The sequence below is a fragment of the Talpa europaea genome (assembly GCF_964194135.1).
Source record: "Talpa europaea genome assembly, chromosome: 8".
In the NCBI taxonomy this organism is placed as follows: domain Eukaryota; kingdom Metazoa; phylum Chordata; class Mammalia; order Eulipotyphla; family Talpidae; genus Talpa; species Talpa europaea.
The window spans coordinates 42,612,878-42,634,307 of NC_140075.1; the positions used below are offsets into that span (position 1 = coordinate 42,612,878).

At 35.5% G+C, this 21,430-nt stretch overlaps 1 protein-coding gene across 1 annotated transcript in view; it reads left to right on the forward strand.

Annotated features, from left to right (window-relative positions):
- Positions 1-21,430, forward strand: part of UNC13C (unc-13 homolog C) — a gene marked incomplete at both ends in the record, with an annotated part of 463,147 nt that overhangs the window by 404,339 nt on the left and 37,378 nt on the right. The window contains one exon of the mRNA XM_084241221.1: positions 13,590-13,737. Coding sequence (XP_084097347.1) covers positions 13,590-13,737 — 148 coding nt within the window. The remainder of the gene's footprint in view (positions 1-13,589; positions 13,738-21,430) is intronic.

Here is a 21,430-nt window from a genome sequence, read left to right on the forward strand (position 1 = left end):
CTTCATGGTCAGAAAAGATGGTTGATATGATTTCAATCTTGGTGTATCTGTTGATATTTGTCTTGTGCCCCAGTATGTGATCGATCCTGGAGAATGATCCGTGTGCGCTTGAGAAAAATGTATACTCCGTTTTTTTGGGGTTTAGTGTTCTATAGATGTCTGTTAAGCCCAATTGCTCTAGGTCCTTATTTAGAGCTTTGGTTTCTTTACTTATTTTTTGTCTTGTTGATCTATCCATTGTTGATAGTGGTATGTTGAAGTCTCCCACTACGTATGTGTTTTCTCTGATGTCTGTTTTCAGAGAGGACAACAGTTGTCTGATATATTTTGGTGCTCCTTCGTTTGGTGAGTATATGTTAATGAGTGTTATTTCTTCTTGAAGTATTGTCCCCTTGATCATAATGTAGTGACCATTGGGGTCTCTTTTTATCTTTTTGAGTTTGAAATCTGTTTTATCTGATATAAGTATAGCTGTTCCTGCTTTCTTTTTTGGTCCATTTGCTTGTAGGATTGTTTTCCATCCTTTACCTTTGAGCCTATTTTTATCTTTTGTAGCTAAATGTGTTTCCTGGAGACAGCAAAAGGTTGGGTTTTGTTTCTTAATCCAGGCTGCAACTCTGTGTCTTTTTATTGAAGAGTTTAGTCCATTTACATTTAGAGTTAATATTGATATGTTAACATCTGTATTTGCCATTGTGTTTGTCTTTCCTTTGATTTTATTTATTTATTCTTTTAATAACTTTTTTTTTTTTGGCCTTCTTTCATTGTTATTCGTCCCTCTGAGGTTCTGGCTTTAGGACTCCTTGTAGTATTTTTTGGAGTGGGGGTTTAGTTGCAATGAAATTCCGGAGTTTCTGTTTGTCTGGGAAGGTCCATATTCTTTCTTCAAAGAGGAAGGTGAGCTTTGCGGGATATTCTTGGTTGGCATCTGTTTTCTTGGAGTCTGTTGACTATGTCCCTCCACTCTCTCCTTGCCCGTAGTGTGTCTTCGGAGAAGTCTGATGTCAGCCTGATTGGTTTTCCTTTGAATGTTATCTGTTTCTTCCCTCTTGCCAGTTTCATTATTTTTTCCTTGTCCTGGATTCTTGGGAGCTTTACTATTATGTGTCTTGCTGTATTTTTCCTTTCGTCGTGGAAGTTTGGTGTTCTTCTTGCTTCTTGTATATCAATTTTCAGCTCCTTCTTCACATTTGGGAAGTTCTCTTCAATTATCTCTTTGAATATTTTCTCTGTTCCTACATCTCTCTCCTCTCCTTCTGGTATTCCTATAACTCTTATATTTCCTTTCCTCATGGAGTCAGATAGTTCCCGAAGTCTTTCCTCGTTCTTTTTCCTTCGTACTTCTCTTTCCTTTTCTCTTTTGGTTCTTTTTCTGTGTCTTCAAGATTACTTATTCGTTCTTCCATTTCATCTATTCTGCTTTCATTGCTTTTCCCAGAATTCTTTAGTTCTTCCATTAATTCTTTGATCTCCTGCATTTCTTTTACTTCCCTCTTTAGGGATTCAATTTCTTTCTTCTGACCATTGTTTTCCCTCTCTAGGGACTCAATTGCATTCTTCTGATCGTTGATTATTTTTCCCTTATCATTGTTTTCCTTTATGACTTCTGTCAGTTTTTTAATCACGGCAATTTTAAATTCTCTTTCTGGAAGGCTCAGAAATTCTTCCAAGTTATTGTCGTTGCAATCTGGGGGCTGGTTTTCTTTTTGTGGTGTGCTTTTTCTCTGGAGAGTTGCTAGGTTGCGTGTCAACCACATTTAGTTTTGATCTTATGACACAACTAACAGGAACTACGATGATCTTTTGCAGCTAGCATGATTGGGATTTGAAACATTCCATTCACCTGCTAACAAAGCCAAGTAACAGTATTTAAAGATAAAAGTAAAAATGTGACGGACGAGGCAGATGACCAACAACATAACCAGTATGTACAAACTAATGGAAAGATTAGTGGGGAAATCCTAGTTTGAGGGGATCCTAATGTGAGTTCCAGACACATATCCCAGAAAGACTCCACATGGGATTATCTGAAATGTCAGTTTCTTTCAGAAAGAAACAAGAGCTCTTTCCACAGCACAGATACTCTTGACCTAAGTTGAAATGCAAAGGTTTAAGGAAATTCTTAATCTTAAACAATCTTCAAGCTATTTTAGGATGAAATTTGAAATACTCACACACACAAAAATCTGGCTACTTATCTTTGTCCCACACTTCCTTAAGAACCCTTGTTATTGAATCTGACATGACATTCTGCAGTGTATATTGCAGTTTTATTTGACATACAGGGATAATGGAGAGATTTCTCTAAATTAATGTGGTGCCCAGCATTAGTTAAAAGGAAACTGCATTTCTTGGTATAAAGGAGACAATTTGGGTCAAAATGATTATACATACAAAGATAGCTTTGGAATGTATTACTGTTATTTCTTAGATAACACCATTTCTGATACTTAGGATTCCAGACTCATAGTAGGATATGCGATGTTATTGTGTTTGAGATGCTTACACTGATTAAGGTCTTAAAGGATCCCACTTTTATGTAATTCTCCACCACAGTTAACTATGTTCTCTCTCTCCTCCTTCTATTTTACAGATTTCTACAGTGTGTTTTGGTTTAGTATTGTCTGTTCCTTTGTTTTATTTCTTTATATTCCATATATGATTGCAGTAATCTAGTGTTTATCTTTCTGCCTCTGACTTATTCTGACTTATTTTGCTGAACATAATCCCCTCCATACTGTCGAAATGGCAGGAGTTTATCATTTTAAGTATAGTTCTTGCATTAAAATTCACCTGTTCATGGAAAGAACAAGGCAACCTACTGAGTTTGAAGTACTGTGATTAAAAATTAAAAAAATTATTTGAGAACCTCCCATATGTAGGAAATACAGAGAACAATCAAAGGTGGCTGGAGGTGAGCACTCTTGCTCTTAACTTACAAAGTATCTAAACTGAGAAAATAAAAGAGATAAGTACAGAGGAGTGCAAGGAGTGATAAAGTCTCTGTGGTGTGTAATGGAGTGTTTCCTGGGGAAAGTAGTATTGGGTTTTAGAGGATGAAATGGGGAGAGTCATTGTAGGCTTAAAGGAAAGCATGAGTTACATGAAAAGGTGTGGGTCGGCTTGAAAACTTCAGATTGTCTAATTAGAGGAGTAGATTATATCAGGTTGAGTATTATAAGGAATCAAAGAACAACATTGGAGCCAAAATACTAAGTCTTCAGGTAAAGAATCTCAACTTTAGTTTGTTGGAAAGAGTGAGAGAGTAGGATGTTCCTGATGCAATGTATAGTAAAGGACACCGGTTGTAGAAATTTTTCTTACTACCTATTTCTTTTAAAAAGTAAACTTCAGTAGTTAAAGGAGTTTATATTTAAGTTTGTAAAATGATTGCATGTATTTTCCAAAAGAATCATATATGGGTATTAGTAAAGGGGATAGTGGGAAGTAGCTAAGAAAAACAGAGTATGGAAAACTAAATTATTTCCGCAAACTCACATAAAGAAACTGATGTTTTCATAAGTCAGTAAAAATAAAGTGTGAGAGGGCCTCCCCGGTGGCGCAGCAGTTGAGCGCTGGGTTGCGAAGCTGCCTGCGGCCTCTGCAGCGCCGGTTCGATCCCCGGCTGCTCCCCGGCCACCGGAGGAGGGTCCCACATGGCGCGCAGACCTCTCCTGCCGCCCGCTGCTCCCCTCAGCAGTGTACCTCGGTCCTTCTGCCTGCTCTGCTCCCCTCTCTGGCTCTGGTGAATTCTCTCACCCTCCCGCTCTTCTGACTGTACCCAGTGCTTGTATAAATAAATAAATAAAAATCTTTATAAAAAAAAAATAAAATAAAGTGTGAGAAATCTTCAAATATATGACAAATATTATATATTAGAATTTACAAAGTTTTGTGGATCATAAAACAATGGCTTATTTCAGAATGCTGACATTTATATTGGTTTTTTTTTAATTTAGTAGTACTATTTTGTCCTTAAAAATCATCACCAGGTTTGAACTCCTTTATTTTTTGTATGTTTACATTTCTGACATTCTTCACCAAAGAAAATGATACCTTACAGATAGCTCTGTCCAAGTCCCGTTCAGATGTAGTAAGTGTTCCTCACAGTTCATCCTTACATCACTGAAACTAATGTGTTGCTGTACGGGGTGAAAGCCTTTACAAATATCACAAAATTGATGTAAGAACAAGTGTTAAAAATTTTTTGAAACTGTGTGAGAAATTATACCGCTGACAAGTAGAGAATCAGAATAGTGAGTAATTTAAAAGAGAAAAACTAGAGTGTATAAATTACTGTCCTCTCCCATAGGAATAATAATAGGACTTAAGTGCTTGTTATTAGATAATTAAATGAATTATCCTGTAAAAAAACAATCATCAGCAGTTCCTGTTCTATAGAAAGCTCTTCATAAATGTTAACTATCACAACATTCAAGGACTGTTTTATTTTGGACGAGCCTCTTTCTACTGTTAGAATATACTGCATATGCTACAACAACTTTTTCTTCTTTTCCTGTAAGGCCTTCATTCTCTCTCAATAAAGCTAACTATTAAGTAATATGCCTTGCCCTCTGGCTTTTTGGTTTTCTGGGCAAAAAGTCTTCTCATTATAAGTCACACACACCCCCCACCAAGAAATACTGAGAAGCAGTGTTATTCCATCTCTACAAGAGTTGATATGAGAAAGGTACATTAAAAATTAAATGACATGTGACAATTTACATGACAACAGTGTAAGATATGGAAAAAGTGATACAGATGCTTAATGAGGGGTGCAATTTTAAAAAAAAAAAAAGGTAAGGAGGAAAACCTAACATTTTATGAAGCAAACATTACCTTGATTCTAAACCAAAGCACAAGAAAACTAAAGACCAATATATCTGATGAATATAGATGCAAAAATCCTCAAACACTAACAAACCAAATTTATCAATATGTTAAAAGAGCCATACATCATGATCAGATAGGATTTATTCCAAGGATAGAATGGCAATTCAAGATATACAAATCAATAAGCATATTAGACCACCATATCAACAAAAGGACAAAAATCAGATTATCATAATAGACACAGAGCATTTGACAAGATTCAACAGCTATTTACAATTTTAAAAACAACATAAAGGTCATAAATGAAAGAAACATGGCAACTATTTTACTCAGCCATGAAAAACCTGAAAGCTTTTCCTTTAATAAAAACAGGACAAAGATGTCGACTATTACCACTATTAATCAATGTAGTATTGGAAGTCTAGCAAGATTAGTTAAAAGGAAATAAAAGGTGTCCAAATTGAATAGTAGTTAGAAAAGCCCAGCAATTCTAGGAGGAAAAGTATTAGAAATAATGACTAAATACAGTAAATTGGCAGGCTACAAAATTAATATACAAAACAGTTGTATTTTTATACACAAACTAGTTGAAAGAGATCTGGAAAACAGTCCCACTGACAATCACATAAAAATGAATTTCCATACCTTGGATTAAGTTTAACAAAAGTAGTGAAAGGGCTATATACACTGAAAACTGAAAGACATTTTTGAAAGAAATAAAAAACAAAAGTAAGTGGGAAGATATTCCATGCTCATTAACTGAAAGAATTAGCATAATTGAAAGGGCAACATTACCTAAAGCAATACTTAGATTTAATGTAATCCCTGTTAAAATCCCAATGGTATGCTTCACAAAAATAGAAAAATCATGACATTTATTTCAAACTAAAAGAGACCCTGAATAGCAAAAATACCCTGAGAAATAACAAAAATAGAGGTGCCACACCTCCAAGTAATAGTATTACTTCAACTACCAACTAATAGTAAATAAAGCACCATGGCACTGGAATAAAAACATCACATAGGTCAATGTAACAGAGTTAGGAGGCCATAAATAAATCCACACATGTATACAACGAATTTATGATAAAGGAGACCAGAGCCTACCATGTAGCAAGGAAAGTCTCTTCAATAATGGTGTGGGAAAACAGGACAATCACACGCAAATGAATGAAGCTAGACAACTATCTAACAAAAAAATAATAATTCAAAGTTTATTAAAGACTTGGATGAAAGACCTGAAGCAAAATATATAAAAGAAAACAAAGACATTATATTTCTTGACATTGACCTTAGAGCCATCTTTGGAGACTGGATTCCAATGGCAAGAGAAACAAAAATAAGCAAATGGGACTATTTCACCAATAGGCTTCCAGACACCAAAACAATCATCAAAATGAAAAGACATGGTGAATTGGAGAAGATATTTGTACATAAGTTCAACAAGGGGTTAATATCCAAAATATATTGAGAACTCAAAACTCAATTAAAAAAAACTCAATTTAAAAAATGGCTAGAGGATCTGAATAGACACTTCACTAAAGAAGGCATAGAGATAGCCTTTCGGCACTGAAAATATATTCCTTTACCTCTTATCACTAAGGAAATATGAATCAGATTATCAGTTAGTTCACTTGTTAGAATATCTGTTGCCCAAAAGACATGAAACAATAAATGTTGGAGAGGATATAAAGAAAAGGGAACCCAAAATGTAAATTGGCAGGGCCATCATATAAAGCAGTATGGAAATTCCTCAAAAAATAAAACTTTCATCCAATCCAATTATTCTATCTCTGGGTATTTACCTGACAAAATAAAGAAAAAATTGAAGATATATATACAACCCAGGCTTACTGCAGCATTATAGTAGTCAAGAACTGCAAACACCCTCAGTACCCAAGGACACATGCCAGGATAAAGATGAACTGGTATGTGTACACAGTGAGTTTCTGCCAGACGAAGTCCTACCATTTTCAACAACATGAATACCCGACAGGGCATTAAGTGAAATATTCAGATGGACAAACACTGTATTTTGTATGCTAAATACAGAAATCAAACAAATGAAGTAAATAAAATGAAAATAAAATTTGACTATAAGGCCAATTATTGCTATGAAGAAAGAACGAGGGACGAAATAGGTGAACTGGATAAAGGGGTCAATTGTATGGTTAAGGATAGAATTGGACTTTAAGAGGTGAGCTCAGTGTAATATATGCAGATGTTTGTCCCAGATGTACACCTGAAATGTGTAATATTACTTCAATTTCAAAAGAAAGCTGGTAAGGATTTAGAGAAATAAGCAACTACTACAAACTTGAGATCAGGAAAAGCTGAAGGAATGGACTAAAATGGACAGCTTACAGGCTAGAAAGCAAAGACAAGTTTTCTTTGGAGAAAGACTCATGACAAAGTGGGATGACAAGACACAACAGATCTGGTGTCAGTGACTAGTCTGCATTTAACCGGAGTTTTGCATAAGAAAGCAGTAAAAAAAAAAAAAAAACCCAGGTTAGATAAAGTTTTTGAGCTGAAATTATAAAGGTCCTTTGGCATCTTTATAAGATTACACCCAGTGTATTCTATCAAAGAGGATTCACTCATGATTTGAAAATCTACATCATTTTAGAAGTATCATTTTAACTATGGTAAGATTAGAGGAATATACAAAATTATAATCAGAGATCAGTTACAGTTATTTACTACATAAAATGATGAGGATTTATCTACAGGGTGGTGGTGACAGGAAGAGAAAGATGGAAATAAGTGACACAAGAAAGGTAGCATCACTGGAACTTGGCAACTGAAATTAGGGCAATGGTAAGTGAGTTGCCCAGGATGATTCACAGTTTTAGTAAAGTGACTGGAAAGGTGCAACTAAGAAAAATGGTGCAAGAGGGCTTTTTCCCTATGGCGTTAAAAATAGAACATTGAATCAAGAAGATGTGGTACATATACATGATGAAATATTACTCACCAATCAAAAAGATAAACTCATGCCATTTGCAGCAACATGGATGGAGCGGGAAGGGATCATGCTCAGCGAAATAAACCAGGAAGAAAAATAAGAAAAAACAGATGGTCTCAACATAGCAAGAATTTAGAAAATCTAAATAAGGGACCAAGAAAAAGACTAATTATAATAAAGTAAAAATCAAAATCAACAAGCAACTATAAACCAGAGACACACTGCAGGGGGGAGAAGGGAGTAGGATCAAAACAAGAGTAACAAGAATGGTGGGAATTGTACGGGGACTATAACCAAGATGAAAATGCATACATTGTGCAAAAATGAAAAATGATGTAAAAATAGACAAAATTAAAAAACAATCTCTCTCTCTCTCTCTCTCTCTCTCTATATATATATATATATATATATATATATCATATATATATATGAGATAGAGGAACATGGAAATAAATTTCCAGTAAACTGCTGGAGACAGAGGCTGGTGCTTAATAACAAAGCAGGCCTAGACTTTGGAGAATTATAATACCAAATAATATATTCTCTTACAAGTAGAAAGAATGCTACATTTCACCAAGCTCCTCCTGATAGAATAATTCATCTTTACAATACCTTAGTCAGACTTGGTGTACATTCCTTTCCCACTCTACAAATTTGTACTAATATTCTCTTAAGCTAAATCACATTACATAGAGGAAAGATGAAGTAGATTTTGTAGCACTTTATAAAGGGCAGGGTCAGTCTAACAGTGAAGATTCTAAAATACCATAACCTAGCATCCCCCCCACCCTGTGCATATACAGAGAATCTGTCTACATGTTATTAGCCCATAGTCAACTGCCACCACTTAATAATGGCCAGTAATGGGACCTCACAACTTAAAGTAGAAACTTCACTTTCTAAGATACACTTACTATAAGTCTCAACTTTCTAACCAAAATCTGTTTCCCTGGTAAATCTAGCCGTGCATTAGTCCTTCTGTCCTTTGAAACTGCTATAAAATCCATTTCTTTTCCATGTGATCACTTTTTGGATATTAAAATTATCTATTAAGTTGTTCCAAGTTGCATGTAGCCATCTATTGAATAACATGACTTGCAGACCTTATAAAATTCAAGCTATATTTGAATGCCCTTTTTCCACTTTTTCATATTTCTTATAAATGATGAAGCTTAGGAATTGATTAGGAATGACCTTAATATTCCAGATATATCTAACTAGTGAAGTTTGTGGCTCTGTCACACCCATTGTCTTGATCTATCTACATATATTAATGCATGGTAAGATTTCATGAACTCTGACAGCTGCCCCCATCACTTATTACATCATGTTGAAATGGAGGGCAAATAAAACTTTATAGATTTTAAAATTTATTGATGTTAAGCCATGCCAAGTCACCCTGCTTCTACTCTGCAGTAAACACTTTTGTTGTGAATGCAGGTCTTTTGCTTTTCTCTGTCATCTCATCTTATTACTGTTGACCCGCCATTCCAGACTGCCAAGACCTTTTTGAAGCTGGATCTGTCATTCAGTGTAATAATCGAGCTTTGATTCAACTGCACATTTAAAAACTATGATATGCTTTCTGTCTTAGTCTTTCTACATCCATGGAGGAAATATCATCCAGGCCAGGGTCAAGCATACAGAGAATGTCACCTAGTTGACATCTGTATCTGTCACAACTCTGAACTTCTCCAAGTGCCTCTAACTGAAAATTCCTTTCTGGAATGAAGAGGAAGTGTCCCAACTTGTCATTTTGGCAAATTACTGCTAATTTGCACTAGTCCAAGTGAAGCAAATGAACAAATCAAACTAGAGGTTCTTACATTATGCTACAACTTGCAAAGAAACAGTAAGAATAAGAGTATTTTTTTTCTAGAATCAATAGAGAATAATCCACTTTTGAATAAGGAAAACATCCAGAAACTTTTAAAACCCCAAATCACTAATTCCCCTCTAACATATAATTCCACACAAAATGCTTGCTACAATGAGTGGAGATAAATTAAACTGCACAGCTAAGGACACTGGGATTTCATAGCTAAGACAGTCACTCCCATGCCCTACATTTGTATCCATTTGTACATCAACCCTACATTTGTATCCTTCAGATCCAAGCCTCAGTGACACACAAATTCTACTGTCCTGTTCCTTCAGAGGCTCTTGCAGAGTCAAACCCAAATAAATGTGAAATCTCAGCATGCCAAGATATACACATAACTGCAGCCACCTTTCTCCTGAGGATCTGTGCCAGTGAGATAAGAGCACCATGTTCTCAGAAGTAGCAGAAAGTAGCATTTTCACTGCCTTTATATTTGTGTAACCACAGAAATCATTTTCTCCCTTTTTGAGTAAGTTATCTGTGGTATGTGTTGTCCTTCCTTGTTCACTGAATGGGAGGTTTTCACTCGGCATCTAGAAACATTATTTTCTTCTAGGGCTGCTACCCTCTGTCCTAGGTTTGTCTTGTAACTTCTCATTTATACAGTACACTGAAAAGACAAAGCCATCATTTCTGCCCTTTCTCCGCTTCAGTGGAGAAAGACAGTTCAGTATGATAACCTAAAAGTCGAGGGACCCTTAAGATTTCTTCATAAACAAACTCATTTTTTTTTCATCCATCATGCCCCAGAGGCCTACAAAGTAACACTTTAGTAATAAAAACATGGTTTCCGATAAAATGATATTAAGTTCAAGAGCAGTTTATGCCTTCATAGCCTAACTCTAGTTATCTTCTTCCATGAAGCCATCCAGACCCTCTAAAAAGTTCCAACTATATGATGCCCAGCCACAGTCTTCTGTCCTAGGGTTTCCTAAATCCTAGTCCATGGAACACTTCTTTTGCCAAGAACATCAGTAGGTATCCGATAGCTAAATAACCTTAAGAACTAGATATATTAGTGCAAGGTTAAACAGATGTCCTTATCACAGAGGGACTCAGAATCTGTAATATGCTAATAAGCACTGTGAATGGTTAAAAGTACAACTTCATCTTCTAATCTCTCTAAGCCTCTGCTGCCCACAGGCAGGTGTGGTGATGAGAGCAGAGTAACAGTGCCTTAATTCTTCTTCAGTAGTGCTAGCATTCCTAGGGATTCTCCTGTTTGGTGAGACTGTCCTCTTTCTCTGGTTCACTGTAGTGAATTAGCTAGTGGCTTCAGAAGCTACAAATAGTATCTATTTCAAGTCATTTTCTTAATACCTGCAATTGATTAGTGAAGTCACTTAGTTACATTTCCTACTAGAATATCATCCCTTTGAAAATACTTCTGGGTCTCTTTAGCTTCATAAACTTGGCATCCAGCACAAGGTCTGGCCCATGATATTGGTTTAATGGATATTTATTAAAGAAGACTGGGAGAAGGAAGAGACAGGCAGGCAGACTCCCACCACTGACACTGCAAGGGTGAGGCACAGGTGCACGGCCCTACCCCACAAATCATCCCTATGATTAATGTCATCCATGCCACGATACATACACAGCTAAAGAACAGTTTTTGAAAGAGGAAATAGTGACAATAATATGGTTATAATCTTTGTCCAAAATATTATTTAGCTCATCAATTAATAAGGGGACCAGTAAGAACTGGCTTAAAAGAGAATTCCAAGAACCACCCATAAAGACAAAACTAAGGTAAATTTACATATAGAGGCAAAAACAGATCTACCCACAGAACATTAGGTAGGTGCATCCTACCAGAAATAATTAATTTACATTTCTAGGGATAGCAGTCATTTACGTTACTCTTTCTTTTTTTTTTTTTTTACAAGTTATGGTTTTCAATAGCTCAAAGACAATGAAAATCGAAGGTAACATAGATGGGAACACTGGACAGACGCCATTCTTCTGATTCATCATTTCAGTCTTTGACAACTTTTCCTGAAAGCTTTCACCAGTCCCAAAAGATGACAAAACGTTTTAGCAATTTCTTGAACTCATATTATTATAATCTTCCAGCATGCTGTGGTCAGATTTGATAAGAGGTTTGTCAAACACTGAGTGGGAGAATGGGTTCCCTTGCAGAGCACCAGCTATTCTTGGTGCAGTGCATCCCATTTTTCTTTACTCTCAAAGTGGATTATTTCATCTGCCGTCTCCTTGGTTCAGCATGGAAACAAGGAATCACCCCCGCATTCTTCTAGAAGAAATGGTCAGCCCAAGCTAAACATGGCCCTCTTTTACATTAATATTTTCCTTCCTTAATTAACGTATTATGTTTCCTGAAGAAAGGAACTCTCATTCTTTTTCATTGACCGAGGCAATCGAAACAATGCTGGACTCTTAGTCTTTAATAAATACTTCCTACATGTGAATATATTTTAACATTTTATAAGAACACAACATTTTTATTAAAAATAAAAATGAATAACTAAGTATGATATGTTATCTCTCCAGTGCAAGACAGACTTTTCCCATTGTTCTCTGCCTCCTCTTCACAACCACACATAGATGAACAACTTGTTTTCACAGGCACCCATCTAAAACCAAAAACTGTTCTTACCAGAATCAGTAAATGAAAGTTTTAAGGGGCCATAACGTTTTCTCCTGGGAGAGGGTGTCTGCAGTTGTAACACTCTTTCTTCAGATTATATCCCCACTGCCTACTTTCTGTGGTCTATACTCATTCTTTACATTGTACTGTTGGTGCTCAGATGCCTACAAATGCCCAGAGCATTTTTCTCATCTTCCCTTGAACAGGGGCAAAATTGGGATTGTTATTATTTTTTTAAATCATTGAATTGTTTAAATAAAATAAAAAAACTTGTAAAAAATAAATAAATAAATCATTGAATTGTTTTATCTCAGAAATAGTTAAGGAGTGGGATAGAAACATGACACAGATCCTTTTAGGAGAGTATCAGAATCAATTGTTAAGTTTTTTGAAAATATTTCATTTTGTCAGAATTAGATTATAATGAGCCGGGTTGTACTATGTAGTTTAGCATTGCTGATACAGCGAAAAAGAACCATTTATCTCAGCTTAACAGGATAGCTATATTATCACCTATACATGGTTAGGAAAAAATCTTTGGTTCTATTCCTTAACTCTAGATATCTGCCTTCCAAAGAGATGTTTATGTATAATATTTGTAGCATGTAAAAAACACTAACATCCTTCAATGATCACAATCATTGCCAAAGAGCATCTATCTTGTTTTTTTTACCTATATTTGATGTTTTCACTTTGTTAGATGACTATAGCAGAAAAAAAGTGGAAAAAATTCCTGTATTTTAGTAAATGTATTAGACACAAGTTGCATTGAATGTTTGATTTCTAAGGACCACTGTGCACCTTCAGGCTGCGTATAGAATTTCACACTTGTGCCAGAAAATTGGTAACCACGAGCTACCTTCCTTATTCGTTTTCAACAATCCCGAGTTGTTGTTTTTGTTTTGTTTTGTTTTTGTTTTCAGAAAACAGAAGTCAATAACCAAGTTGACAATTATTAACTAAGCCTGTCATTCTACAAGCATTCTGACCACTGCCTTTTCATCATTCCATTTGCTTAACTACAATTAGAAAGTAAAGTCTTAAGTTTCAAGGACCTGGGTCTGTGATCTGGGTCTGTGATGCTGAGCACAAATTCAGAGAGATTTGGGCGTGAGGGGGCTGAGCTAGATGATGTCTTAGCAGTGAGCACGTAGCAGGCACTATTTCTTTGTATTTATCGCACACTGATCATATTGTAATAGTCCCCTTGAACTTCACTATTACAATTATAAAATCCCCTCTCTAGTATTTCTTTCTAAATTCCTCTCCTTATGTTACTGTATTTTTCTTTCTAGCAATATTTTCATGCAGGAGGAAATGGCCTGAAAAAGAACTTCTTGGAAAAAAGCCCAGATCTTCAGTCTCTGAAATATGCTCTCAGTCTTTATACCCAAACTACTGATGCCTTGATAAAGAAATTCATAGACACTCAAACCACACAGAGTAAGTAACACATTAGATGTTAAAGTGAATACTTAAGTAAAAGTCAACATAATTATTGAACTATTAGTATTTACTATAGTAAATTAAAGCATCAATAAGAATGAGGATTATGTAATAATGGAATAGAAAATTACCAATTTTTTAGCATTCATGATGTAATTATATAATTTCAAAAACACTAGGGCATGACTAATACTAAAAGTCTATAGAATTGTGAATCCTGTTGGTGATTCTAATATCATAATATCCAGTAAACCTATTTTTTGAATATCCATGACCATGATATTCTCAACTCAATACAAAAGATTCTGTGTTTGCTGATTTTGGTAACTTCTAAAAATGTTACAATTCCTGAAATCCTGACTTCAAATGTAAAACCTTCTACTCTGTGGTTTCCAGAAGAGAAATCTCACTTTACCCTAATTTTATATGAGAAAAATACCAGCGTTCACCTTGAAATGGACCAAGAAGGTAGTATTTTTATTTGACTGTATTTCATGTGGAAAAGTTAGCACCACCTAAGATTCTAGGATATTACTATTAGAAAATCTTTTCTTCACATTGCTTTTTGATTGATTATATTTTGGTAATTATATGCATTTATGATCTAACATTTCTGAGAGATTATTGAAAATGTTAGTATAAGTCAAAAAGAACCAAACAGAGGCTCAAATTCTAGAACATAATAAACTGCAGCATAGAAAGAGTAAAAATAAATAAGAGGATGCTGTCTTCATTCATGAAGAGAACCTTGGAAAGCATACATATTTTGCTTTTCCTGGGATGGGAATGCCTTAGGCTTGTCTGTTTCTTCATGGATTTCTTTAATTTTTCTAACTATATCAGAGATGCAAAGGTAGGTAGGAGGTAGGAGGTATTAGGCCTGTGTTTAACATTTTGTGCTTTTTAGTACCATACAGTTGAATGCTAGAAATAGTCATTTTAATGTGATTTGCAAACTCAGGTTACCTTTTCAGATGGTTCCAGAAAGTAGAAAAGAGTTGAGCTTATGAAATGTTGTTAAGAGATACATTATTCTAAAGCATTATTCCTGTAATCCATGATTCCTCAAGGTTTTTGGAACATTTATAAATGTGAATGCAATTGTAAGGCATCATATAGTATATCTATTCTCTGAAAATGTGAGTATGTGAAAACTTTTGCTTTTATAGGTATGCATTTATAACTATACACAGTCTGTTTTAGCATATATGTTACTGAAAAACAACCTATTATATCTATTTTGGTATATGGGGTTGGGCAAATATACTTTCTAGTGTGTGTATTCTATAGCAATACTGAAAACATTTGGAGGGAAGAGAAATAAAAGGATCTGTAATCCCAGTAACTTAATTATCATTCTTCATCTAATGTTTTTTGAATAATTGAAAGTGTCTGGAAATAGATTTGAAATAACTTTACATTTTCTTCAGTAGCTACTTTCAACCATGCCTATGGAAACTTATTTTCAACTTCTGCCTATCCACCTCATCATCCCCAGCTGCCTCCAGCCAGGCCTTATTGGTCCAAAGGACCTGAGGTTGAAAGGACCTTTGCCCCCCCCTTCACATCCTTTAGGTCCTTCTCTGTTTCAGTGTCTTAGTTGTGAAAACTAAAGGGGAGGAGGCAAGTGTCTCCCCTGTCCCCTGCATGGTTATATCTAAATGCTGGCTTACTGTGGGGCCCATTGTCAGGGGCTCTTCTCTCTGTTCAACTTCCTGATAATTGGGATCTAAGTCAGTTCCCTTCAAAAACCCCTCAGTGACTGCCTCCTGCAACACATACAATGATTCATTGTTCCTTGAATGTCGGCTGCCTAGTGACCAGCCCTCCGGAATAGGGTCCCAGGACAAAGACCGAAGCCCAACTTCGTTCCATGGGGTCCACTTGAACCACAGAAAATTCATATGTTCTTTCCACATCTTTGGTAACTATGAAGTGTGGAAGCTTCTCTACTGCTACCTACGATCTCTCTATAGTTCTCTCATTCACTTGCTCACTCAGGTTTTTATATTTCCAAATGAGGGGAGAGGGGAAGGGTGGAATTCTACTGACTAATAAAGCATGATCATTATTTAATTAAAAATGGAGGCAAGCTAAAGTTTTATCAATTAACAAATCAGGATTTCTGAGTTTATATTCACTTCTTCTCTTCTAATTCTGTCACAGTAAGGAAACACTACATCAGCAAAACACAGCACTCATCAATAGAGACTTACCAGATGAAAGAGCCAAAATATATTAGGCAACTACTACTAACTCTGAAAACAGACACTGGAAAAAACACAGTTGTAGTAGAGGACTTTAACACCCCATTTTCACCTCTGGACACATCTACACCGAAAATAGGGATAAAATAGCCTTAAACAAAAATCAATTAGATAACATGGGTCTAATTGATATATAGAGACACTGCACCCCCCAAAACCTGAATATACATTCTTCTCCAATGTGCAAGGGACATTCTCCAAGATTGACCATATATTGGGTCACAACACAAGTATCAGAAAATTCAAAAAGATCTATTAATAAATCATACCAAGTGTCTTCTCTGACCATAAAGGTATCAAATTAGAAACCCAAAACAAAAAGAAAATGGGTAAAACCTCCGGTACATGGACATTTAACATCACACACTGAAAGACTACTGGGTTAATAAGAAAATCAGGGAGGAATTTTTTTAAAACAATCTTGAAACAAATGACAACACTGCCTTCCAGAATTAAGGCATACAGCAAAAGTGATGAGAGGAAAATATAGCAATATGGGCCTACATCAAGAAAGAACTCAAATAATGTCCTTTTCTCTCAATTTGATGAATTATAAAAAGAACAAGCCCACAAGCCAACAAAAGGAAATAATAAAAATTAGAGCAGAAACTAATGAATTAGAAATTAAAAGGGCAGTCTAAAAGATTGATAAAATGAAAAGCTGGTTCTTTGAAAAAATACAAAATAGACAAACCTCTAAGAAATAAAGGGAGAAAACCCAAATAGGATCAGAAAAGAAAAAGAAATTACAACAGATACAGCAGAAATTCAGAAGGTACTAAGAGAGTATTATGAACTTTTATATATTAAAAGGTTCAGTAACCTAGAAGAGATGGGCACATATTTAGAACTATATACTCATCCAAGACTGAATAGGGAAGAAATGAAAAGTCTGAATAAACCAACCACAACCCCATCTCAGTTCTTATTACCACTGATTAAATAGTTAGTCAACAACTATCCTTTAAAAAAAATAGTGACAGAAAGAAATGAAAATTAGCTATTAGATTTCTGACACCCCTCACCCCCACAAATATAGTAGCGGGTATTGACCCTAAAGTCAACACTTGAATTTTTATTTTTTAAATGTCCCCATCCAGCCCATTTTCCCTTTGGTATCAAAGGAACCTCATATTGTTTAACTGACAGAGAAATGTAGAAAAGATGAATTCTTAAGGGCCTGACATAGATGGTAATTCTATACTATTCTATGAACCTTTGACACTGGACATGCTATCAATAAAAGAGAGGAATTTGGTTCTGCCCCTTGGATCCTTTGGTACTCTTTCCTGCAGATTTCCAATTGATGGTGGGATTAGTTGTGTTCCTTTTGTACCTCTTAAATACTGGTAGCATGAAGAGTTGAAGTGACTGAATAAATTTTCACATTTTACCATTGTTCCAATTATCCAGATACTTTTCTAGAACTCAGCACAGTATCACATATCCATAAATATATGCTTAATTTTTGTTTAACTTGCATTTTGTTAATCTAATGTAGAAAGACCATATGGTTTTATGATTTCTTTTAAATATAAAATTTGAAATGCAGGCCAACAGTGTAGATCCTAAACCCCTGCCAATTTCTGCCTCTACATAGAGCTTGCTTATTGCTACTAAGGGTAAACTGGGGCATCGGAGAATTAATGCCCTTAGGATCAGTCCTCAACCTGTGAAAGACAGGAAATTAGCAGATTAAAAAAAAAAAGCAAAATTTCAGCTTCCTCAGTTGTGACAACTCTGACAAGTGTCCATGGGGCCTGTAGCGTTCTCCTGTGGGATGGAGTTCCCATCCCCCTCAGAGAGCTGGTTTGTTAACTTTAATTTCTTTACTTTTTGCTTTTCTCACCTCCCCTCTCACCATAGTTTCCTAGGACTTCAAGTAACCCATTCACACTTGATGTTTGTCTCATATTCTACTTCTTGAGGAACCCATACACAAAGTCTATTGCTAGGAAGTGGGGAGTCATTCTAATTCACCTAGTCTAGACCTAGGCTCTATGCTCTTACCCATCTTGTACACATCTTCACACATCTTTTTGATAATATGTATAAAGGATAATGCCCTGAATGATTATTATGAAATTCAACTTATAAATAAGATTATCCAGGAAAAAAATTACATTTTCATTTGCCTTATGATTAATAAGACACAAGGTGAATTTTGTCTCCTTAATATCTTATATTCTACAAGAAAACTGTTTCAAACTACAATAAATCACTATTTAAGAGCTTTCTTGTTAATCTATGTGTTGTGCAAAAAAAAAATTGGGATCCTTCAGAAATCCAAGAATACTTTTTAAAAAGGTCATATTTTCAGTTCTGTTATTCTTATACATTCTTACCTATTTTATTCTTTCCCTTTCATTTGTTACATTTTTTTCTCATCTGTTTTTTCTGTTTTTTCCTTGTTACAAAATTAACTGCAATACTAAATTTAGGGGGGAGGAGTCACATTATCTTTCTATTATCTCCAAACTGAAAGATATACTTTCCTTTATTATTTATATTTTAATTTAGCTATTTTTATAAATTGGTTTATTATTATTTTTAAAAAACTATTGTATCATCCTCATTTGTCCTTTCTTTTCTTGCCCTTCTTCCTGATTTCTATTTTCACCTCGTTTTTTTCCTCTATTCTTTTTCTGGAATAGATTTAGATGTTTTCTTTTCATAGTTGTTAAAAAAAATGAAAGCTACCAGAGATTGAGTCCCATTAGAAATTTATGAACCACAGTGTTCAAATGAAATGTCAATTTGGAAAAACACTGCTTTACTTTTCAAAATATTGGAAAATAAACAAATTTAAACTGGATATAGAAGTATTGTTAAGTTCTCCAGTGAAAATGAGAGTTCAAATTATCACCGCAATGTATTTATTATTCTAGCAATGTGTTGCATTGCTAAGAGAACACCACCTCTATTCTGCATGCTCTTAAATATTTACTGAGCGTCTCCTCTGAACAAAGCCCTATCCTATAAAGCATATATTCAAATGTGAATATGAAGTTGGGACCCCAGATTCTCTAATACAGTGATTCTCAAGCAGAGGAGATTTTGCCCCCTGAGGGACATGAGAAAATATCTGAGCCGCTTCCGTTGTCACATCTGGCAGTGGTACTGGTACTTAGAGGGTGGAGACCAGGGAAACTGCTGTACAGTCTACAGTGCCCAGGGCAGCTTCCTATGACAAAGTTATCTGATTCCAAATGGCAGCAGTGCTGACACTAGAACACCCTGGTCTAGCACTTGGTTGAAATGTAAGAAGTGATAAAACATAGGTCATGTCAGGCTTGTGGAGACAGGACAGGTAGAAGGGTCAGCAGATAAATTAATCATGAGGAGATAAAGAGAAAGGTATTCTAGATATAGAAACTATATATATATTTATGGAAAATACATATTTATGCCCTTAATTTTACAATCTTATCAAGGCTATCCACAGCAAATCAGGAGGTGAAAATGTGGGCTATTTTTTGCTTTTAAAATGTAATTTACTATACTACTATATATTTTTGATCAATAGAGCTTAAAAGTGCCTTACGTAGCCCTGTACCACTACACAGAAATATTGTAGGAGGTTTTATGTAGAATTAGTAAAAATTATTTTAATATTGATAATAATCATATGTTCTTCCTTTTAAAGTTAGGTCAATAGTTCAAATTGGGTAGGTAGCTTTAAAATTTATACTTTGCATTGTACTTCAATGACATGTTACTTACAGTTTTGGAAGCTGCTATGAAATTCATTTTTTGCATTCTGATTACAATATTCATCATAACAAAAGACTTTAAGTTATTTTTTATCAAGGACTTTTTGAATATTTCATCCACTAGCAGACCGTGAAAAATCTATAAAACTTTAACATACTAAGTAGAGCTTATTTTCAATGGATAACACAATTTGGACTGGGACAGAGAATGATTAATTGCTGAGCTACTCCAAGTCATATTCTGTTTCCTTATCTGAGCTTCTATTACAGTTTGAGGAACCTGAATCTCAAGTGTTTCAGAGGAAAAATGGATATTTTATATCTAAGTTAACTAGCCACACACACACAGGCACACACAATGATTGTGGATTAAAATACATGAAATATGTTTTTATGCATGATCTGTCTTTAACTTTATGAGAAACATCTTTGAGTGATTATTTCTGAGTTTCTTAAAATTTAAATCAGATACTTTTGGTCATTTTAATAACCTGTTTCCTGCTAAAGCAAAATATAACATATCTTAATTTGAAATGGAAATCAGACATCTGATGATTCACATTTTGGAATCTATAACTATGCTCCAATATATTCTTTAAATATTTATTCTCGGGCCTCCCCGGTGGCGCAGCGGTTGAGCACTGGGTTGCGAAGCTGCCCGCGGCCTCTGCAGCGCCGGTTCAATCCCCGGCTGCTCCCCGGCCACCGGAGGAGGGTCCCACATGGCGCGCAGACCTCTCCTGCCGCCCGCTGCTCCCCTCAGCAGTGTACTTCGGTCCTTCTGCCTGCTCTGTTCCCCGCTCTGGCTCTGGTGAATTCTCTCACCCTCCCGTGCTTCTGACTGTACCCAGTGCATGTATAAACAAAAAAGCAAACAAACAAACAAACAAATATTTATTCTCTCTAATTATGTTCCTCAACTATACAAGATATGTCCATACATAGAAAAGAAACTGGCTTCTGAATTGGTTCACTGTGGAAAGGGTTAATCTTTAATTTAACACTAATTTGAAAGCACAGTCAGAAGTGATTTCTTATTTTAGATGATGAGCCTTTCAGAGATAACCAGAGATTCAGAATTGTATCCCACAGAGCCATGCCACTGTTATATCCCTGGGACAGTGGGATTTGACTATCTAGCACTGCCTTCCACAATGAGAGGTTAGCAATTCTTATTGGCAATAGTGGAAAAATGAAGAACTTATGAAATTTCAGTCTTCAAATGTTGCTTTCAGTCTGATGACATTCAAAACTGGATGAGGCTCTTCAATGCAGTCAAAAAAGTTGTACACAAATCACTTTAATAGCATGCTGATGATGTATGTTTCTGAGTACATTCAATCCTTTCCCAAAGTAGAAATGCAAAGTGTTAGTTAAGATTACTGTAACACTGAGCAATTTCATGCATCATTCTTTGACTACACAGTGCTCTTCCTCACAGTAATCCTGAGAGGACTCAATTCTCAGGTTAAGATGGGTCACAAATTAAGAAACTTGCTAAAGTCATGTAGGTAATGAGGGTGGACACCAGGGAAACTGCTGTAGAGTCTACGGTGCCCAGGGCAGCTTCCTATGACAAAGTTATCTGATTCCAATGGCAGCAGTGCTGACGCTAGAACACCCTGGTCTAGCACTTGGTTGAAATGTAAGAAGTGATAAAACATAGGTCATGTTAGGCTTGTGGAGACAGGACAGGTAGAAGGGTCATGC